General features: G+C 40.3%; 1 protein-coding gene across 3 annotated transcripts in view; it reads right to left on the bottom strand.

Annotated features, from left to right (window-relative positions):
- Positions 1 to 18,650, bottom strand: part of DNAJC2 (DnaJ heat shock protein family (Hsp40) member C2) — a 34,975-nt gene extending 16,325 nt beyond the window's left edge. Inside the window, exons 1-5 of one of the 3 annotated variants that reach the window (XM_036892400.2) lie at positions 18,387 to 18,650; positions 15,963 to 16,153; positions 11,747 to 11,822; positions 4,816 to 4,914; positions 21 to 162 (exon numbers count right to left, since the gene is read on the bottom strand). In XM_036892400.2, coding sequence (XP_036748295.1) covers positions 21 to 162; positions 4,816 to 4,914; positions 11,747 to 11,822; positions 15,963 to 16,153; positions 18,387 to 18,450 — 572 coding nt within the window. In that variant the 5' untranslated portion in view covers positions 18,451 to 18,650. The remainder of the gene's footprint in view (positions 1 to 20; positions 163 to 4,815; positions 4,915 to 11,746; positions 11,823 to 15,962; positions 16,154 to 18,386) is intronic. The other 2 variants (XM_036892399.2, XM_036892401.2) reach the window with 2 other exon arrangements.
- Positions 18,651 to 19,885: the final 1,235 nt, after the last annotated feature.

The raw sequence follows: 19,885 nt of genomic DNA, 5'->3' as shown, positions 1-19,885 counted from the left end.
ACAGGGGATGCCTCACTCACCTGGAGTTCCTTTCAAACACTGGGGAAAACACTTCGAAGAAATTGTCCTTTGCTTCACTTTTAGAAGGAACCGAATTATCGAAAGTAGGATCTACACTGTTAAATGCTCGTCTTTTCACTGGATCAGATAGCATTTCATAAGCTGAGGAAAAAATGTAAAGTCACATTACCATAATTCTACATTTGTTTTTCCTGTGAGAAAAAATATACCCTTCTTTTAAAAAAGTTGTTATTTTTCATTTAAAAAAATGTGTACTTGTGGAGGGAGGGGAGTTGAATTGAGGTAACAACAGCTCTAACCCTACTGGATGTAACTGGACTTAATAATTAGGTACCTCTTCTGGAAAGGAAATGATAACACAATAGTTGAATATTCATCCCTTAAGAAAGCAAAACCGAGGAAAAAGAAATAGCTAGAAAATTAACTGTTAGATCTCAAGGCTGTAAAAGACCAAATAATGTGAGGCTTCTGGAGCATTATGTAAGACGGGGCTAGTGAGTTTAAAAGGTATGTATACAATTTTCAAAAAATGCAAAACTACATTTAATGAAACATTTAGAAATGGTAACTATATTAATTTGCATAGTGAAGATATGGTTATCGAAACAGTAATAAACAGGTGTGGGCCCCATGATAGGATATAAATTAGCAAAACATCTAAGGAACACTTTGGTCCCACAAAATATCTGAAATGGAGAAAAACCTCAGTATTATCATCATTAGGAACACTTGTATAAACTCTAGGATGAGCTTCTCATATGAATCAGCTGCAGGTATCATTAAAATGCAGTTTCAGTGGGCCTGGGGTGGGGCCCGTAAGGTAAATTTCCAGAATCTCCTGCCTGACCTTAGTCCTTTCACATATATTGCTGCTTCCCAGAGCCTCTGGGGAAAGGGGCGGAGAGAAACTGTTCTCTCCTCTTCTCTGTTGCATAATTGGTCTGGTGCCTGTCAGTTGCTCAGGACTGCCCACGGAGTGCCTCCTGGAAGGGGCGGGTGGAGAGGCCAGCTGGCGGGGCGCCTGAGTGCCATGGCTGCAGGGGACGGAGAGCACCAAGTGAGCTCTGGCTAGTGGGGACCGGGAGAAAGGAGAGTGCGGCATGCAGGTAGAGCGAGAGCGGCAGTTAGAGGGGATGGATGGAGCTAGACCTCACTGTGAGCAATAAAAGGCTTTCTCCCAATCTATCTTTTCCTTTGACTGATTTGGTCACATTGGTTTAGTCACCCTAGGCTGGGAACACCCCTTTCCCCCAGAGCTACATCTGGCGTTAGCAGGACTGGTGAACCTGACATCTGTCTTCATGGGTACGATGTTTGAGCACACTGCCCTGAGAGATGGTGCAGCTGCATCACTACACTGATGATACTATGCTCACATCTGATTATTTTGCAGATTTAGAAGGAGCAGTTCCTAGACTGCTGCACATCTATAGGAGACAGGATGGGCTGTGAATAGCACCAAGGTTCAGGGACCTGGTTTGTCAGTAAAGTTCTTGGGGGTTGTCTGGTTGGGTAAGACTAAAGTTATCCTGGAAGCAGTCATAGACAAAGTCTAGGATTTTCCTACCCCTAAAACTGTGGCAGCATTACAAGAGTTTTTGAGTCTTCTGGGCTACTGGAGAGTGTTATCCCACACTTGGCACAAATTCTGAGGTCCTCATACTGATTGGTATGAAAGGGCATCAGGTGGGAATGGGATGAAACATGTGCATCTGGCCTTACTGTTGCTAAGCGAGCAGTCAGGGCTGTGCGGGCTTTGTGTAATGGACCCATCAAGGCCCTGTCAGCTAGATGTTCATGTAATCGAAGATGGTTATGGATGGGGCCTCTGGCAGCAGCCTGAATGGACCCGCCAACCTACTGGAATCTGGTCTCAACTGTGGAAAGGAGCAGAGGTCCAGTACACCCTGATAGAGAAGCAACTGGCTGCTGTGTACCACACCTTACTGGCTATGGAGCCCATCACCGGAACAGCTCCAACTAAGGGAATAACCACCTATTCCATTGTGAGGTGGATGCGAGACTGGACCTAAAGGCCACGGAGTGGCATGGCTCAGACACCTACACTGGCCAAAGGGGGCACATATTTACAGCAGTGTTAGCACCCTCTCCACTAGCCCCTTAAGTGGAGAACTCCAATGCTTATTGGGGCCAGTGACATACACCAGTGGAAAGCAGGAAGAACTTACTTTTGAGCCATAGGTAGCTGAGAGTTCTCATTAGGAAGGAAAAGCCCCTATACCTGATGGTGCTTCGTATACAGACGGCTCCAGTTGGGGGGGATCCTGAAGTGGAGGACTGTGGCTTTCCATACTAAGACTGAGACAATATGGATGGAGGATGGGGAAGGGAAGAGCAGTCAATGGACTGAGTTGTGAGCAGTATCACCCGTGATCACCCAGAAGCCTTCCCCAATAACTGTCTGTACTGACAGCTGGGCTGTCTATCAGGGCTTGACCCTGTGGTTACTGACATAGTACCATGCCAACTGGATTGTTGGTCACTGGTTCCTCTGAGGGGAGGGGGCTGGAGTTGTGGCAAGACCTATGGGCCTCTGGTCAGATTAAGACAGCTACCATATATCATTTGCCTTTGGCATCCTCCGGGAATGATGAAGCAGACACACTGGCCCAGGTGTGTTGGCTAGAAGGAAAGCCTGCTTCTAATGTAGCCCGATGGTTACATCAGCATTTATTGCACACAGGGAAAAAGACAATGTGGGCTGTAGCCCTTCAGTGGGGGCTTGCTGTTGACCTCTGAAGAAGTCAGCAGAGCTCAGAGGGAGTGCCTTGTGTGCTCTAAGAGGCACTTACACCAAGTCCCGCAGCAACATGGGACAATAGTAAAGGGGCCGATACCCCTTGTCAGGTGGCAGATAGACTACATCGGGCTTCTGCCCGTATCAGAAGGATATCGGTATGCCATGACTCATGAGGACACAGCTACTGGCCTGTTGGTGGCCTTTCCTGCACATCATGCAGATCAGCAAGTGACCAAGAGGGGCCTAGAGTGTCTCTCTGCAGCCTATAGCCGGCTGCAGGTGATTGAGAGCGATCAAGGCATCCACTTTACTGGACATGCGTTACAAGGATGGGTGCAGCAATTAGGGATAAGGTGGAAATTTCATGAACCATATAACCCTACTGGGGCAGGTATGATAGAGAAGTACAATGGTTTGTTGAAATCTAGCCTGAAGTCAGACACCAATAGTCTACAACACTGGTCAGTCTGCCTATGGACAATGCTATGGCATTTCAATGAAAAGCCCCAGAAGGCGGCATTGAGCCCTGTGGACATGCTAACACACATTGCTGCCTCTCCTATACAACTATATGTGCAAACTGAAGAGGAGTTACTGAAGCCAGGATATGGCCAGCAGAGCAACATCCTGCTGCCAGCCCCAACTGTGCTAAACCCTGGAGACTCTATTGAATGGACATGGCCCTGGACATTTTGACACACGGACTAGAGATGGCTGGCCTTCTGGCACCTTGGGGAAAAGGCCTGGAAGTTGGCCTCATGTATAGTCCTGGAATAACAGCAGAGTGGCCCCCAAAGATCATGTAGTGTACACAAAACAGCCGGGAGGTAAAAGCATCTTATAGGAAAGTTTTATCTTTGTGGCCAGTGCACATTCCCCCTATAGCCCTATATATTGAACCATCCGTAACTCCAAAAGGAAAGGGGTGAAGGTCTGGTATACCAGACCAGGACGAAATACCATTCCTGCCACTGTCCTATCATAGAACCACTCTCCTGCATGCATCCTACCTGCTGGACAGGATTTGCCTGTGGTATCTTTAAAACATGTATCTTATCGCCTTTGAGGTTATTCTCTTCCACAGTCCTTGCGTCTTGGACCCGCCTCATGGCTACAGTTGGTGCCTGCTGAGTGTGTACAGAGCTCCCTGCTGGTTCAGTTGCGGGCCTGCTGTGGAATGGGTGTGCTATGGACTTAATCTGAGTAGGACTTTGAATCCAGCTGGCTTGAGGATTGTCATGATTTTATTGCTACCTGTATTTCTGCTGCTACTGTATGTTATTAGTCTGGTTACAGTGCTTCAGCTTTCTTGCACAGGGGCCACTGCAGAATATGGGGCTGCAAGTAGATTGTAAGGCAAGAATTCTGGAGGGGTGGGTTGTGGGGTAAATTTCCAGAATCTCCCACCTGATGTTAGTCCATTTACATATATCGCTGCTTCCTGCAGCCTCTGGGGCAAGGGATGGAGAGAGCTGTTCTCTCCTTCCCTCCATTGCATAATTGGTCTGGCGCCTATCAGTCACCAGGAGCTGTGAGCAGGAGCCATGACCACTGTGGCTGCAGGGACGGAGCACCAAGCAGGCTTTGGCTAGTGGGGACCAGGGAGGAAGGAGAGAGAGTGGCACAGGGACAGAGCAGAGGCGATGGATGGAGCTGGTATGCATTGTGAGCAATAAAAGGTTTTCTCCCAATCTGTGCTTTCCCTCGAGTAATTTCAGTCACACCAGCTTATTTGCTCCTGATGGGAACATGCTTCCCCCCAGAGCCTCAGGCCTGAGTGCCTGCATTTCTGACAAGTTTCTGGGGCTGCTGTTGCTGCTGGTTAGGAGGACCTGACTTTGTGTAGCAAGGCTCTGGGGAGAGTACCAGAAAAAACTGGATGTAACTGAATGTTATAAAACATCATGGTATGGGTAGATAAACCACAGGATACACTGGAAAGCCAATCTCAGCAATTAATAAATAATCATTAAAAATAAATACATAAATAATCATTGCTATTAGAAATTCTGGACTCTGGAGTATTTTCTTACCTTTAGTTATGCATGTGAAGTAGTCATTATCTCCTTCTTTTATTGGTTCACCAGCTGCTTTCCGTTTGTCCGGGTGATGTTTTAAAACCATTGCTTTATCTACAAAATAAGCCAGATTTAGATCATTTGTCACTTTGGGCATCAAACCTAAAAATAAAGATGAGCCATTTCTAAAATCATAGTGCTAATTTAAAAATACTTTCTCCTATGGTAAAATATAAGCTTACTAAATGTAGGAATTACACAGAAAAAATTAATTATTTTATGAATTGGCCAAAACGCTAGCACCCGAAGACAATTACTGTTAAGATTTTGGTGTATTTCCACACATAATTTTTTTCCTTATGCATACTCTTGAAAAAAATGTAGGTATAATCAGGTTGTATATACCAATTTATATCTACTTTTTGCAACCTGACATTACAGTATTTGCATGTTACAAACTCTCCAACATTATTTTTGAATGATTGCTTAGTTCAGTACTTCAAATAGATTTATTGTAATTTGATTATTTTCCTACTGTTGGATCTTGTTTCCAATTTCTCACTATTATAAATAATATCAAGTTTAATCATTTTGTGGAGAAGTATTTTTCCATACTTAGGATTCTTTCTTCTTAGGATATACTTCTAGAAGTAAAATTAGTGAGTGAAAATGTAGGAACAAATTCCTTTCTAAAAGTTATACCACTTTATACTCCTATGTGAACATCCTTTTTACCAAAGCCTCACCAGCACTGGGTATAATTGTTCAAAACTATTACTGGTGCTCAATAATTTTGCTTTTTGTTTTGTTTCTATCTTTCCTCTATGGAGGAAAAAGAGGTTGTTTTACTTTTTCTTCTTAGCCTGTGTGAATCACTTTATAATAAAGAAAGGCTAGTTGTTAACATCCATTGAGCATTTAGTATGTACCAGGCCCTATTTGCCAATCTTCTCAGTAACCCAAAAGGAAAGTACCATTATTTCTCCATTTTATAGATGAGGAAATTGAGGCAAAGAGAGGTTAAGAAACCACAACCATTGCAACCTGTCCCAATTCCTGGCCCAGTCGGGCTCCAGCCTAGGCAGCCTGTCCCCATATGCTGCCTCTCCTGGTCTGTCATGTTTGATGCTAATGACTTCCCCAACTGCTGTCATTACTGATTTTAAAAATAGTCAGTCATTTTTATTTCTTATTTACTGATCCAATTTCCTTTATAATTTCTTCTACTGTATATAAATTTAGAAGGTGCTTCCTTCTCCTAAATATGATATATGCTTTTAGGTTCATTAATATTTTCTATGGTTAGAATTGGAAATTTAAAAAAATTCCTCAAATCTTTTTGGCATGTTAGTATAGGCAAGCAAATATCTGAAATTATCATTCTGAGTCCTAATAATCATCTAATAATCCTTCGCTTCCCCAGTGGTTTATGATTCCTCCTTTCTCATGGTAAATTTTACCAGGGTTTGTTTCTGGTTACGTATTCTTGCCCCAGGATTATGCTTAAAATGACTACAGCTTTCTAATATATTTGGTGGTAACTTCCTCCAAAAACTGTATTACTTTTCCTGCATCTAGGCACTTGACTAGGTTTCTAGGTAGATCCTACATTTCTAGGTAGATCCTACATTTCTTTTCGTTTCTAGGTAGATTCTACATTATTTACAAATAATATATTTCTTTCTTTCTTTACAACAGTTCTCTTACTTAATATTTTAATTTGCCAATCCACACTCCCAAAATAGCATAAAAAATAGTGGGCAGGTAAGCTTCCTTTATGGATTTTAACAGTAATATTACTAATGCCACATGGTTAAAAGATTTTTGGCTGTGGGTCTGAAATACTTATCAAAGTATGGAATTAACTGCATTTTTAAAAAAAGTTCTATTTATTAAAAAGGAGTGTATATTAAATTGTATTGTACATACTTTCATTATCTACTTAGGAAATCATACTACCTAGGCTATAAACAGAATTGATTTATATATAGTCCCCCCCTTTTCTAGATACATTAATGTATATCCTAAGACGGGTTCCTAAGAAAGATGCTATTTGTTCACAGGTATTAGTCTTCTAATACACTGTTAAATTCAATTTGTTATTTTAACCGGAATTTTTTTCTTTTAGGTGTTACATTCATGGATGAGGTTTGTTTGGAGTAAAGTTCTCTTTGCAAGGTTTTAAAGACTTATTTATTTATTATTATTTTTAAAGAAAATTAAAGTTAGATTAGTTTTAGGTGTATAGTGAAAGCGAGAAGATGGTACAGAGATTTCTATATGCCCTCTCTCCCCCCACATGCATGAATAGCCCCCCACTGCCCTGTCTCCATCATCACCATCACTGACCAGAGCAGGCCATTTGTTAGAACTGATGCATCATTTATCACCCAAAGTCCAGAGCTCACCTTAGGGTTCAATCTTGGTACTGTACATCCTATAGGTTTGGACAAACGTTTAATGACATGTATCCTCCATTAGAGTATCAAACAGAGTATTTTCACTGCTTGAAAATCCTCTGTGCTCTGCCTGTTCATCTTCCTCTACCTCCCAACCCCTGGCAAACATGATCTTTTCACTGTCTCCACAGTTTTGTCTTTCCATGCCGGGTTTTCCTACTAGGATTACATTACTTCACAACACAAAATAAAGTGTTCCAAATATGTTCAGCATGAGAATTTTCAATTCCTTAAATATTTGGGGCAATTCACCTGAAATGTCAACTGAGCCTAAAAATATTTTTAGGAGGTAACTCTTTTGTAACTTTTTAAATTCCTTTCAATTTCAAAATTGTTAATTTTGTCAAAATTTTCTAACTTGCTGCATTTAATAGTGGTCTCAAAAATATTTACTGTAATGGTTTTCTTTCTATAGTTCACTATTTTTTCTTCTTATAAATCCATCTCGGATACTGTTTATATCTCTATTTTCTTCCTCCATGCTCCTTTGTTCAATTCTTTTCAGCAGTTGAATTGAATGCCTTTTTCATTTTTCCCTCTTTTAAAAAATGTAACACCATACTTCAAGGCAATGACCTCACCGATGGTATAGCTCTGACATCCCTTAAGTTTTGATAAGCAGTGATCTTACTTTTGCAAAAAGAATCTATTAATGTACTTTTTTTTTTATCTGTCTAGGCCCAAAAGAATATATTTACTTTCCCAAGAAACTTTTTTTTTGCTTTGTTAACCACATCTATCTTATTGACATAAAACTTACATAGAATAAGACACACAGATTTTAAGTATTCAGCTCAGTACATTTCGGCAATTGTACACATCCATGTAATTGCCACTGAAAAGAAAATACAGACCATTTCCATCACCCACAAAGTTCCTTTTTAACTTTTTCCAGTCAACTCCTACCCTCTACCACCTGGGGCAGTCCATTCTGATTTCTATCACCATAGATTACTTTTGCATGGTCTCTGAACTTCATTAAATGGGATCATACAGTATGTCTTTGTATCTAATTTATTTGGCTCAACACAATGTTTTGAGATTCACCACCATTTTTGCATGTATTAGTAATTTGTGTTTTTTTTTTTTCGCTGAATACTATTCCACTGTTTGAAAATACAGCAGTTTGTTTATCCATTATCCTGTTGGCGAACATCTGGGGAGTTTCCAGTTTTTGGATATTGTGAATAAGGCTGTTAAGAACATTTTTGTACAAATCTTTTTATGGTATATTAAATTTAGTGATTTCTGCATATACAGCAAGACTTTAGAAACTGTTACTTTTGAATAAGATGAATTTCATAAACAGAAATTTTTGGTTTTTTGAGCTTCAAGTTTTTTTATCGTTGAGCATATTATCAGTTCCTCCAACACTCAGAAGTGTGTTATTTAAAAGAGGCATTTTTGCATTCTAGCTGGCTTAAGCAGAAAAATAATTTGTTAAAGGTTATTAGACTTATAGATTCTCTATGAGAGTCAAACTCAGGCTTGGAAGCTCTGCAGCAAGGAACAGTAATCAAAACCATGCTGGCGAGTGCACAGGTGTGATGATCTGACTGCTGCTGGGTGCTGCAGAAACTCTGCACAGGCTGTTTCTCCTGCCAGGGCAGCAGTGGGGAAAGCCACTAGCTTTGAGGTACTCTTCCACCATGGCTGGCAAAATGGATTCTCTGCAGCTCAGCTTAACTCACACTGTTCTCCTCTGAATTTTATGTGTGTGCTGAGTAGTAAAACCTAAGTCACACATATACATGCTACAAACATTCTCAATCTCACGATGTACCTTTTTATAAATCAGCTAAGTTTTCTTCTTTATTTGCAATTATTGTTTGTTACATTTATCCTGACTTCTTTAGGGATATCTAGCATCTTTTTATTCTTTCCCCATGAACATCGGAAATATTCCTCAAGGTTGTCCTCTACTTTACTGTGTTTTCTATTTGTACATCAGCCTTAGTAGTTCTAAATTCTGCTCTTATGCTTTTCGTTTCCAGGCAATTCTACTTATTTCTCCCTATCCTCTTTCTGCAATACCTACACTGCCACCCCACCCCCCATGCAATGGCTTCATAGCTCCCTGATGGCATGTAATAGATAATTTAAGTTTTCTTTTGAACTTTGTGCTGAAGGCTAAGAGAGGTGATGTTTCAAGTTTCTGTTGCATAGTCTTCTCTCTCCTCTTAAGCTGAGCTGTTTTTTCCTTCATTTTCTTTTCTGCCTAATTGTCTTTTGTCATCCTAATTATCTTTACTCACACATTAGGGGTTCCTGAGATTGTCCTATACTCTGTCCCTGGGCAGGGAAAAGATGTTACCTAATATTAAAAACAAGGTAAAGGAAGCCAAAGAACACTTTCAGTTTGAAAAAGGAACAAGGGTAATTTAGGAGCAGCTGTTTTAAGTTCTCTGAAATTTCAAAGACATCCTGCTTCTCTCCTCTCCTCCCTCCACCAAAGAGTTTCTGAGATGTTTTGCAGGTACGCCAGCAAAGGGGCTTTTATTGACATTTATATTGCTATTATAAAATGTCTCTAAGTATGACTTTCAATTCATAAGAAGCCTGATATAAAGGTTTTCAGTTTAAAACATCAGAAATATTTTAAACTAAAATTATTAAAATTAGAAAATTCAAATCCCAAAGACTTTACTTCCATGCAAAAAATACCAAGCCTACATGCATCGTTTGCCAGTGTGGCAGTTTTACTTCAAGAACAAAATTAGCTTGGCAACCAAAATACCACCTTAAGTATTCAGTACTTTCTTTTAACCCATTATTCAACTTTTCTAGTAATTTGTTCTTCTTAGGTAAGACAGAGAAGGGGAAAAAAGCACTTATTTTATTCACCCTTAATTAATTTACTAAATTTCATGATAGTGACTCAAAATACATTAAACAAAAATAAAACTCTTTTATGTGTGTGTTTGTAATAGGATACGAGAACTCCAAGGACCTCCACTGCTATCAGACTTCTGTTTTCATTAGTTTTGTGCTGGTAACTATAGATTTGCAAACACTAAATTGCATTTCTACTTTTGCACTAAATTTCAGAAAGCAATAAGTAGCAACTGTCTATTTTATAGTGACAGAAGACAAAGAGTTTCCTTCTGAATATATACTAAGGATATTAAACATGGTGGCAAAGAGTGAATTATAATTCCATATAATGTTAACGATCTGTACCCTAAGGTTGGAAAACCTTTGGCTACAGAGAATTCAAAAATTAATTTCTATTATGCCAATAAAAACAATGAATTCTTTTTAGCAAACATGTTCCGTTTATAATTTATTGTACACTTTTTATCTTAAAAGAAACAATTCCTTCACCTTCAAATGCCAACTACTTTCATAGTTCTAAAACACTTCTAATTCTTTCAAAAATGTATCCAGAAATATTTAGTATTTGTATGATACTGTTTCATATAGTAAGATTTTGAAAATACTTTTCCATGGCAAGTGAATTTTCCTGGCATTTATGTATATTGCAATGATTATTCACACGCATTAATATTTGCTTAATCTAAAGTGATGTCAGCTAAGGAAATCCAACAGTAGGTCTAAAATAATTTCATGAATTCCTTCACCCTGTTAAAAAATATTTCCTGTGATTTTCCTAAATATAAGGTTAATGGAGAAAATTTTGAGTTTATCTACTAAAGTTAGTCTCAACTAAGTATTTCTCAACATGACACAGGTCTTGTTCAGCCATCTTCCTCCAAATATAATACTTTCTCTTGACTGGCCTTGACTTCCTACTTTTTCATATGACCACAATCTTACCTCCTCTGACCTCAATATCCATTTTCTAGAGTGGAGGGCAGGACATTCTCCTAAGAGAAGCATAGAATACCAATCACCTTCACCTCTTTCATTAAACTTTATTAATTAGGTGAACCAGATGGTCTACGGAATTATGTCCACAGGGATGCAAAAGATAGGACATTCAGGAACACTAAAGAGACGGTGTATAATAAGGCACATGAAGACCAGGTTCTCAACAATGCCCCCCCAGACTTTTAACCTCGTCAATGAAAAGAACAATGAAGCATCAGATAACTATTTCTTGGGCAGAAGAGACAGGATGATATCAGTAAAAGAATGACCTAAGATCACAAAATAACATCAAAGAAACCTATTTAACAAGACAGTTTCCAACAAATACAGCTGGCATACTTCTAAAGGGAGGTGCAAAAAGTAAAGAGAGAGGAACTGTTTTGTAAAAGCTTGCCATTAAAGAATGTTCTCATCTTGGACACAAACACACAGATACCCACTCCCTGATTTTTACTCTCTAATGAGAAAGTCCATGCATGACACTGATTATCTTTTTCTGGTTCTGAAGGTAAAGGAGACTGTGGTTATACATTGTTATAACCATATAACACTAACACATGTGGTTAAATCTAGATTATAGACTATGATCCTGCGTATCTTTTCAAAAAGATAACATTTCCTGACCAGGTATTATTTCAAAATAACTAGGTACTTACGAGCTGCTTTGATTTGTCTCTGTGTAGCTTTGTATCTTACATGGCCAAGTCCAAGTACTGCATAATGATCTTGGTTCTGATAAAGACACAAAAGAGTCACACTTGAAACGGAGCAATATAACCTATCCCATGTGCTGGTATCCTAAAGTAGTGCTTCCCAAAATAATACTCCCACAATAGGGATCCAGTGAGATGTTCTGTGTAGGATGGTTCTGTGGTATAAAAGTTTGGGAAATGTAGATTTTTGTATAGTCTTCTTGATTTGTATGCATATAAGCCTGATAAAGGTTCTGAGAAGTACTGTAATTAAATAAACAAGCAAACAGAAACCTGTAAAACCCAGCATTTTCCAAACTTATTTGACTACAGAACCCTTTTTTCTCTTAACTCTTATTAATATCATATGGCCATCCTTAAATCAAGGAATAGCCTGGAAGATTTGAGAACTGAGGGGAGCATTATAGCTGCCCTAGAGGACTGGGCCAATGTCAGTGATAGAATGGGACTAAGAACAATATGGAGCAAAGAAGGTAGGTTGGAAGGAAATTTTGAGAAACTAAGGGATGAGGCTTCTGTGGACAAGCGTACCTGCTTACATCTTTGGTTAACATCCTTGAAAATTTAGAATTTGAAGTAGCAACTGTAGTCAAGGCTCTATACAGACTCAGAGGATGTATCCAGTACTAGAGAATGAGTAGGGAGGAAGGGGAGTTGATGGCATGAAACAGGGCAGACAAGTCACATAGGGCTGATTGGTTTCCCTTTAAATTCAGGATTGCAAACTTCATATAGACGGGCCCCCTTACTTTTTCCTCTCCCTTAGGCCACTATTTGATATATCTGCCCACTAATCTTTCCTCAAACTTCACAGACCCTTTACCACTCTTGCCTGCTGCTTAACTAAAAAATTTAAGTTATCTTACCCTTCCTCTTGGCCTGAATACCATTTTCTCTAAGGCACCTCAAATACTAGCACTTTTTTACCTCCCAAATTTCAACTGGATTATTTTCATCGGTATAAAAAGGTGCTTTGTTATTGCTCATCTTCCATGACCCACTTTCCAGTTACTGCTCCATTTCTCTGCTGCCCATCAGTTATACTTCTTGAAAAAAGCTGTCCATACATTTTTACTCCCTTAGCATTCATTTCTCAAACTGTTCCCATCTGGTTCTGCTCTGTCCACTCCTATCCCAGATGCTATGAAGCTGGTCTCTTCAATATCAACCTCCAGGTGCCAAATCCAGGATCTTTCATCAGTCTCTAGTGGCCACACAGCTGACTCCTCCCTTGAAAGATTATCTTCCTTGAGTTTCTGTGAATCCACTCTGTTTTCCTCCCACCTTCCAGGAGTCTTTCAGTCACTTCTACTGGCTTCTCTGTGACCTGCAAAGCTCAGTCCTTTTTTTTTTTTTTTGTCTCTCTTTATACTTTGGTCCTAGATGATCTTATCCAATGCCAGAGCTAGGACACAGTAAATTCCCTGTATATGTTCAGGACTCCCCAGTTCACTGGAGTGCAGACCTCTCCTCTGAGATCTAGATGCACAGAGTACCTCCACCTCTCTCACGTCCTGGCTTGTCACTCTACCTTGGTCATCTATTTCCAAACACAAGATTGATGTGTCAGTCACTGAAGACACACACTCTTCCCCCTCATGGGCTATTCCCCCTGCCTGGCACTTTCCTGCCACTCTTCATGTGCCTGTTATCATCTCATCCTTCAGTCTCAGCTGAAAAGTCATCACCTTATTTAAAATAGACAACTTCTCTCCCCATCTTGGGCACCCCCCCTTTTTTTGGTTCCTCCAAATTACTTAACAATTGTCATTGCTTCAAACTGTCCAGTGACTTTCCACCGACTTCTACTCTTACTCCCTGTCCCTCCCTCCCTCCCTCTGTTTCAGCCACTTGCCTTCCTTCAGTTCCTGGCACCTTCCAAACTTCTACCTCTGCACAAGTTCTCTGCTGAACACCACTCTTCCTGATCTTCACACATCATTCACGTGCTACCTTAAATGTCAACTCCATAGGCCTTCCCCATCTACTCAGTCTAGAGCAGCCATCTGGACACTATGACAGCACCCTGTTCTACTTCTTCAACCTCCTCTCAGCAGCCACTCTGCGTGCTGCACTGGAACTGATGCTCTGTGGGAGCCGGGATACCGTCTTGTTCAGCACAGCACCTTCAGCATTGAGAACAGTGTGTGACACGGAGCAGATGTTTGATCCTCATCTGTTGACTGAAACAGCAAATCTGAACCAGTCTATAATGCTGATACTTGCTGATGTCATCAACTCTTTTCCATACCAAAGACCTTCCCCATTCTTTCTTTTTTCTCCCTTGCAGATCTCAATGCTCCCTAATTCTATCTTCTCTGACCTTGCCTTTCCCTCAAGCTACTATTTTCTCTCATTTTCTTTACCACCTAGCTGTAAAAGAGAGTAGTTTACACTCAGGTCTCTACCTCATCACCTCCCAGTCACTCCTCAACTCACTGCAATTTCTTGCTACCCCAACTATTTACTGGACCCGTTCCAATGTGGTTCCCTAACCTTTGCTTGCCAAGCCCAGTGGCTCTGTCATAATTCATGTTATGTGACTGACCTCTTTGCAAAGCAGTAACACTGCTGTTTTTTCCTTCGTGACACTTTCCTCTCCCTTAGTTTCTAGAAGTGTCTAATGCCTGATGTTTAACAAACCTTTGTTGAACTAACAACACCCATTTCTGTGTTTTCCTTCACCCTTCTTAGTATCTTTGGCTGTTTCTCCCCTACCCGCACACACCCCTCAGACAGCCAGGCTCTTCAAGGTTCAGTCTTTTTCTTTTGAAATTGATGATGACAGTAGGAGATCAGCTAACATTCTGAATCTCATTTCCATTCTAAGTGCTTTACACATATGCTTTACTGCATTTAATCCTCATAACTTAAGAGATAGGAACTTTGTTAAGTATTTATCATGTCTCAAAAACTAAGTCAAGTGCTTCATATGCATCGTTTCTATTAACCCTCATAAAATCCTTTGCACTGTTAGCAATCTCACTGCACCGAACAGACATGTTGAACAACTTTCCTGAGGGCCCAGCACACTAAATGGGCAGAGCCGGGTTTGAATTCAAGTACCCTTAATTCCACAATATATATTTAAGTATTATATTATTACCTACTGAAGTTTTATGATACCTATTTTTCCATATTCTTCTTGGCTGATGCCATTCACTTCCCCACAGCCTCAATTACCCTATGTGCCAATGACTTGCAAATGTTTGTGGCTCTCTCAATTCTTTTTTCAGAGTCACAGACCCATTTTTAACCATCTACTAGAAAGCTTCACCAGTATGTTACCAGAACCTCAATTCTGGCATAGCCAAACTTGAACACAGACACCACAATCCCCACAAATTTCCCTTTCCTGCACCCCAGTGTTGATGACTGATGACACACTCTAGCAAGTCACTCAAGTTGGGATGCTCAGAGGGTCTTCTGAATATGTTCCATACAGCCAAGATCACCAAGTCCTATCGTCTACCTCCAAAAAAAAGCAAATCTGTCCCTCCTTCCTCAAAACCCAGCCACAAATTTAGTTCAAGCGTTCAGCCAGAGGCCTGGGTTACTGCACTAACCCAATGACAGCAAACTATTCCATTTCCCCTCTAGCTCTGCCCTCCCTTTTCAAGCAGTTTTCTTAACTGCCAGGAGAATTACTTTTCCAAAATTAGCTTGTAAACTTTTGATGACTTCCTATGTCCTGAAAACAAAAACCTGAGTTCATTCCTTTGTATGCCATTAAAAAGGACACTACAGAGTTTGGTCTAGAGTCTGTTACAGGCCTGATTTCCCACCATCACCCCTCAAGCACCCTACCCTGCTCTTCACTAATCCCTAAACAGGTGGGACATATTCTTTTACTCCCTTGTGTCTTTTCCTTCTGCCCAGCCTGCACTGTCTCTCTTCTCTGCTTCACAAACTGCCACTCATCTTTTTAAGGCCATGTCAAATAATATCTTTTCTGTGAAATCTTCCTGGATTTCTCCAGCAGAGAAAGTATCCTAATGGCTTGTACTATCCTACTCTGGGCTTAGTAAGAAATAGGTGCTCAATCAGGGTTATCTTGTTGAAGCATCTGAAAATAATGGTTTATTAATGGAAAATGCATGGGGAGACTGTATCTAGTAAAGCATCTGATTGAAAGAAAGATTCAGATATTAAATAATACCTTCCAGTCTTTGGGATCAAGTGTTTTCAGCATGGGAAACTCTTCTAGCTGCAATTCTTCATCTTCTGATTCCTCTGATAATTCTTTCTTATCCTCCAGTTCCTGAAAAGAGGAGGAAGCATTTCTGTTTCTCCTCTTAACAAAAGCTTCAAACCATCTTCCCACAGGTTCAACTTGACAGAGTTTTGAGGCTGTGATTGAAAGTGTTAAGAGAGGCTTCAATGTATTGCATAGAATACATCTGTTTCAAGGAAATAAATAAGATCAAAACTGGTATCATCAGAATATAATTTTAAACCCATCAATTAAGAAGTAATTTAATTACAGGGCATACCTCAGAGATACTGTGGGTTCATTTTCTGAACCCCGCAATAAAGCAAATATTGCAAACCGAATCAAATGCATTTTTTGGTCTCCCAGTGCACATAAAAGTCATGTTTACACAATACCATCATCTAGTAAGTGTGCAATAGCATTACATCTAAACAAAAATGTACATACCTTAGTTAAAAAATACTTTATTGGTAAAAACTACTAACCATTATCTAAGCTTTCAGTGAGTTGTAATCACTGATCCTGGATCACCATAACAAATACAAACAATAATGATGATGAAAAAGTTTGGAAATATTGCAAGAATTACCAAAATGTGACACAAAGACATGAAGTGAGTAAATGCTGTTGGAAAAATGGCACCAACAGCCTTGCAGCATTGCCACAAACCCATTTGTAAAAAACTCAGTATCTGCAAGCACAATAAGATGAGGTGTGCCTGTAATCCAGTAACATGGTCAGCAATAAATACTCATTTCTTAGTATTTACAGTGTACTCAGTCGACTTCTTTCCGTTATGTGACAAAACAAAATAGCAATGCCAACAAGAGATCAATATTTCTCTGAGGATATGAGAAGATGAACAGAGAGAAATGTTGCAAACTAATCATAGACCAGTAACTGTAGTAAAGCAATAAATAAACTGTCCTAAAGAGCTATCCTCATCAAAAACAAAATATCTTCTAAAACAACTTAAAACCTTGCATTCAGAACTTAAAACCTTGCATTCGGATAGCTTTTAAAGTTTGTATTAATTCATTATCAATGACTTGTTCTGAAAGACAATTTTCTGAGCAGCTAATGGAGATTTAGTAACACAGCTGTGCTATGGTGGAACAAACCCTGGATCTGGAATCAGAAGCTCTGGGTTTAGTCTGGGTATGGCATTTTAGTAGCTATGTGAAATGATTCCGAGATGTTACCAACTGTATAATGGAAACAGTACCTATCTTACATGGTTACTTGGAAGACTGACAGAAGGTGAAAACACTCTGATAATCACAAACTGTTGTAAAAAACGTGGGAAGTGGGGGTAAAAAACTATACATTTACATGTTAACAATTCAAAAAAGGTAATCTGGGTCAGCAAAAAAGGCGAACATCTTAATTTTAATTTCATATCCTATATGAAAGCAAAAAGCTTTACTCCGTTCAGTAATAATTCAGATGTAAGCCTTCCCTTGTACCCAATGGCCACAATTTTCTAAAAGTAACTTATTTTTCACAACTTAATTGGTTTGGGAAATTAAGATTTTCTCTACCATACATAGGACAGGATTCAAACTCTGTGTTCAAGAAGTATTACCTGAATAGTGTGGGTGTGGCTTTTAAGAACAGCACCTTTCAAGTCTGTCCCTCGTTTTAAGATTCCACAGAGACTTCTATGAGCATGAACCCAACATGTGCCATGAGACAAAGTTCAAAATCACATTCAGCGAGCGTCTATATAAGTAGCTATGGTAATTCACGTAAATCATTTAAACCAGAGGCTCTAAATTTACAATACCGACCGCCGTTCTGGATTATAAATCTAAGAACCTACAGCAACAGTACAAGTTTCACTTCATGATTGCCTTTAAAAGTGTCTATACGTATCTATACCAGCAATAAAGGCTATAATGATCTTTTAATCCTAAGTATAAGGAGCGATGTCTGAGTTCTGACATTTAAAATACTAAGCCGGGTAAACGTAAAGAGAGAGAAAGATGTTTAACACAGCACCGGCAGCGAGGCTTTGTAGGAGCACGTGGGGAGCTCGCTGCGGCCGGTCTCTGCCGTAGGCAAGATGATTATAAACCTTCTTAGGTACTGGGGGGTTCGGTCCCGAACTGCTCCTCCTGATCCGTGAGTCAGCAGCCGAGAGAGGAGGAGGAAACTGCAAGGGCAGAAAAAAAGCCGCCCCCTTCCCTCTTTTCTCCGATTTGAAGAAGGGCTCCTGCAAGCAGGGAACGAAAAGGCATTCGTCATAGCCCCTTAAGTCGGAGAGCTAGTGGCTAGGGGCAAGAATGGAGAGACTTCGGGCCGCCAAGGCGAGAGACTGAACCTGGGGCTGCTGAGGCGGGACGGAGCCGGGGCTGAGCGGGCACGTACCAGAGGTCAGAGCGTGGCTGATGGCGGTGCCCTGGCCGTCCGCAGCGCTCGGCAGGAGCAGCATGGTGGCGCCGGGGCCAGCCCCGCGGGCGCAGCGGCTCGCGTGCAGAGCGGAGGGCGCTTAGCGTCCCTTCCAGCTCTACCTCCCCGTCCGAGCCTCGCGCCTTCACTCTACGGCGCCCAGGAACCGGCGCATGGAGACGACCAATAACTACTTCCGGGATGGATCTTTCGTGGTGCGGAGGCCAATTCCACCCCCGCCCACCCCGCCAACGTGTGCGGCAGCCTAGGTCCTCCACTGACTCAGATCCGGCTGTGGACTAAGACTCACGAAAGAAAGGTTCCTAGACTTATCAGTTCGTGAGTAAAAACGATTAATTTCTTCGTTCAAGTGCCGTACGTGGAACAAAATTTTCTGAAGCAGCTCTTACTATATATTCTTTTGATTTTAAGTCACTACTACGTTATATATTAGCCTGAATCTAGCCGCCGAGTTTTCCAGTAGCTCTACGTGTATAAATAAAAAAGATATATACGAATTAGTATATAGAGAATTCTATAAATCATAGAGAATTCTGTAAATATGCCTCTAATGCATTTGCGTTTACTGAGATGATAGCAGCTAACATTCGTTGTGCTATTACTAAATAATTTACCTTTGTTATCTCATTTAATCCTAACATTTGGAGAATAAATGCTTCTCTGGTGTTAGATTTTAATACAAGGTTAGCAATCTTTTTACCCTGCCCTAACAGCGTAAATTCTGTTTCAAGATATTCCCAATACAGGACTCTGGAAGTTGTCTAACGTACAGTAAAATCAACTGGATTCCTACTGCATGATTCCTAGGAGGACTTAAGTTAAAAGCAAGGACTAGCAAAGGGAAATCAGGGAGTGAAGAGTCCCTTCACCACCCCTCAGCAGTATCTGGAATAGGTTCTCAAGACGTGTGCGCCGTGTTGAGTGCCTTTTTGCTCCCTGCTTGCAGTAATCCTTCCTCAGGCTGGAGGAAGGAAGGAGGGGGGCGGCTTCTTTTGCCCTATAGTTTTTTTTTTTGCCATTTGGCAAAGAGCACCAGAAATTAGTAAATTATTCTCCAGGAATTAAATTTTCACTGTTAAATACATACAATTGGCCTGAATATCTACTGCATGACAAATTGTCACTTTAAAATTGACATTTCAAAAACTAAGTTTACCATCTTCCCCTAAACCTATTCCTGATCCCTTTATTAGTGCAACCACTGTTACAATAGAATCTAAGGCTCAAAGTAACTCAAGTCCACTTTCTTAATATTAATGATTTTTTTCCTCCCACCTCCCACAATGTGTTCTCACCATTACCTCTAAGGTTATATAGAGCTTGTTTTACTTGTGCTAAAATACACATAAAATTCACATCTTAACCATATTTAAGTGTGCAGTTTGGTAGTTTACTTTGTTGTGTAACCAATCTCCAGAACTCTTCATCTTGCAATCCTGAAACTCTGTACCCATTAA

This window comes from Manis pentadactyla, chromosome 7 (assembly GCF_030020395.1).
Source record: "Manis pentadactyla isolate mManPen7 chromosome 7, mManPen7.hap1, whole genome shotgun sequence".
NCBI lineage: Eukaryota > Metazoa > Chordata > Mammalia > Pholidota > Manidae > Manis > Manis pentadactyla.
Note: the sequence above shows the minus strand (reverse complement) of the source record. Positions and strands in the feature narration are given on the sequence as shown.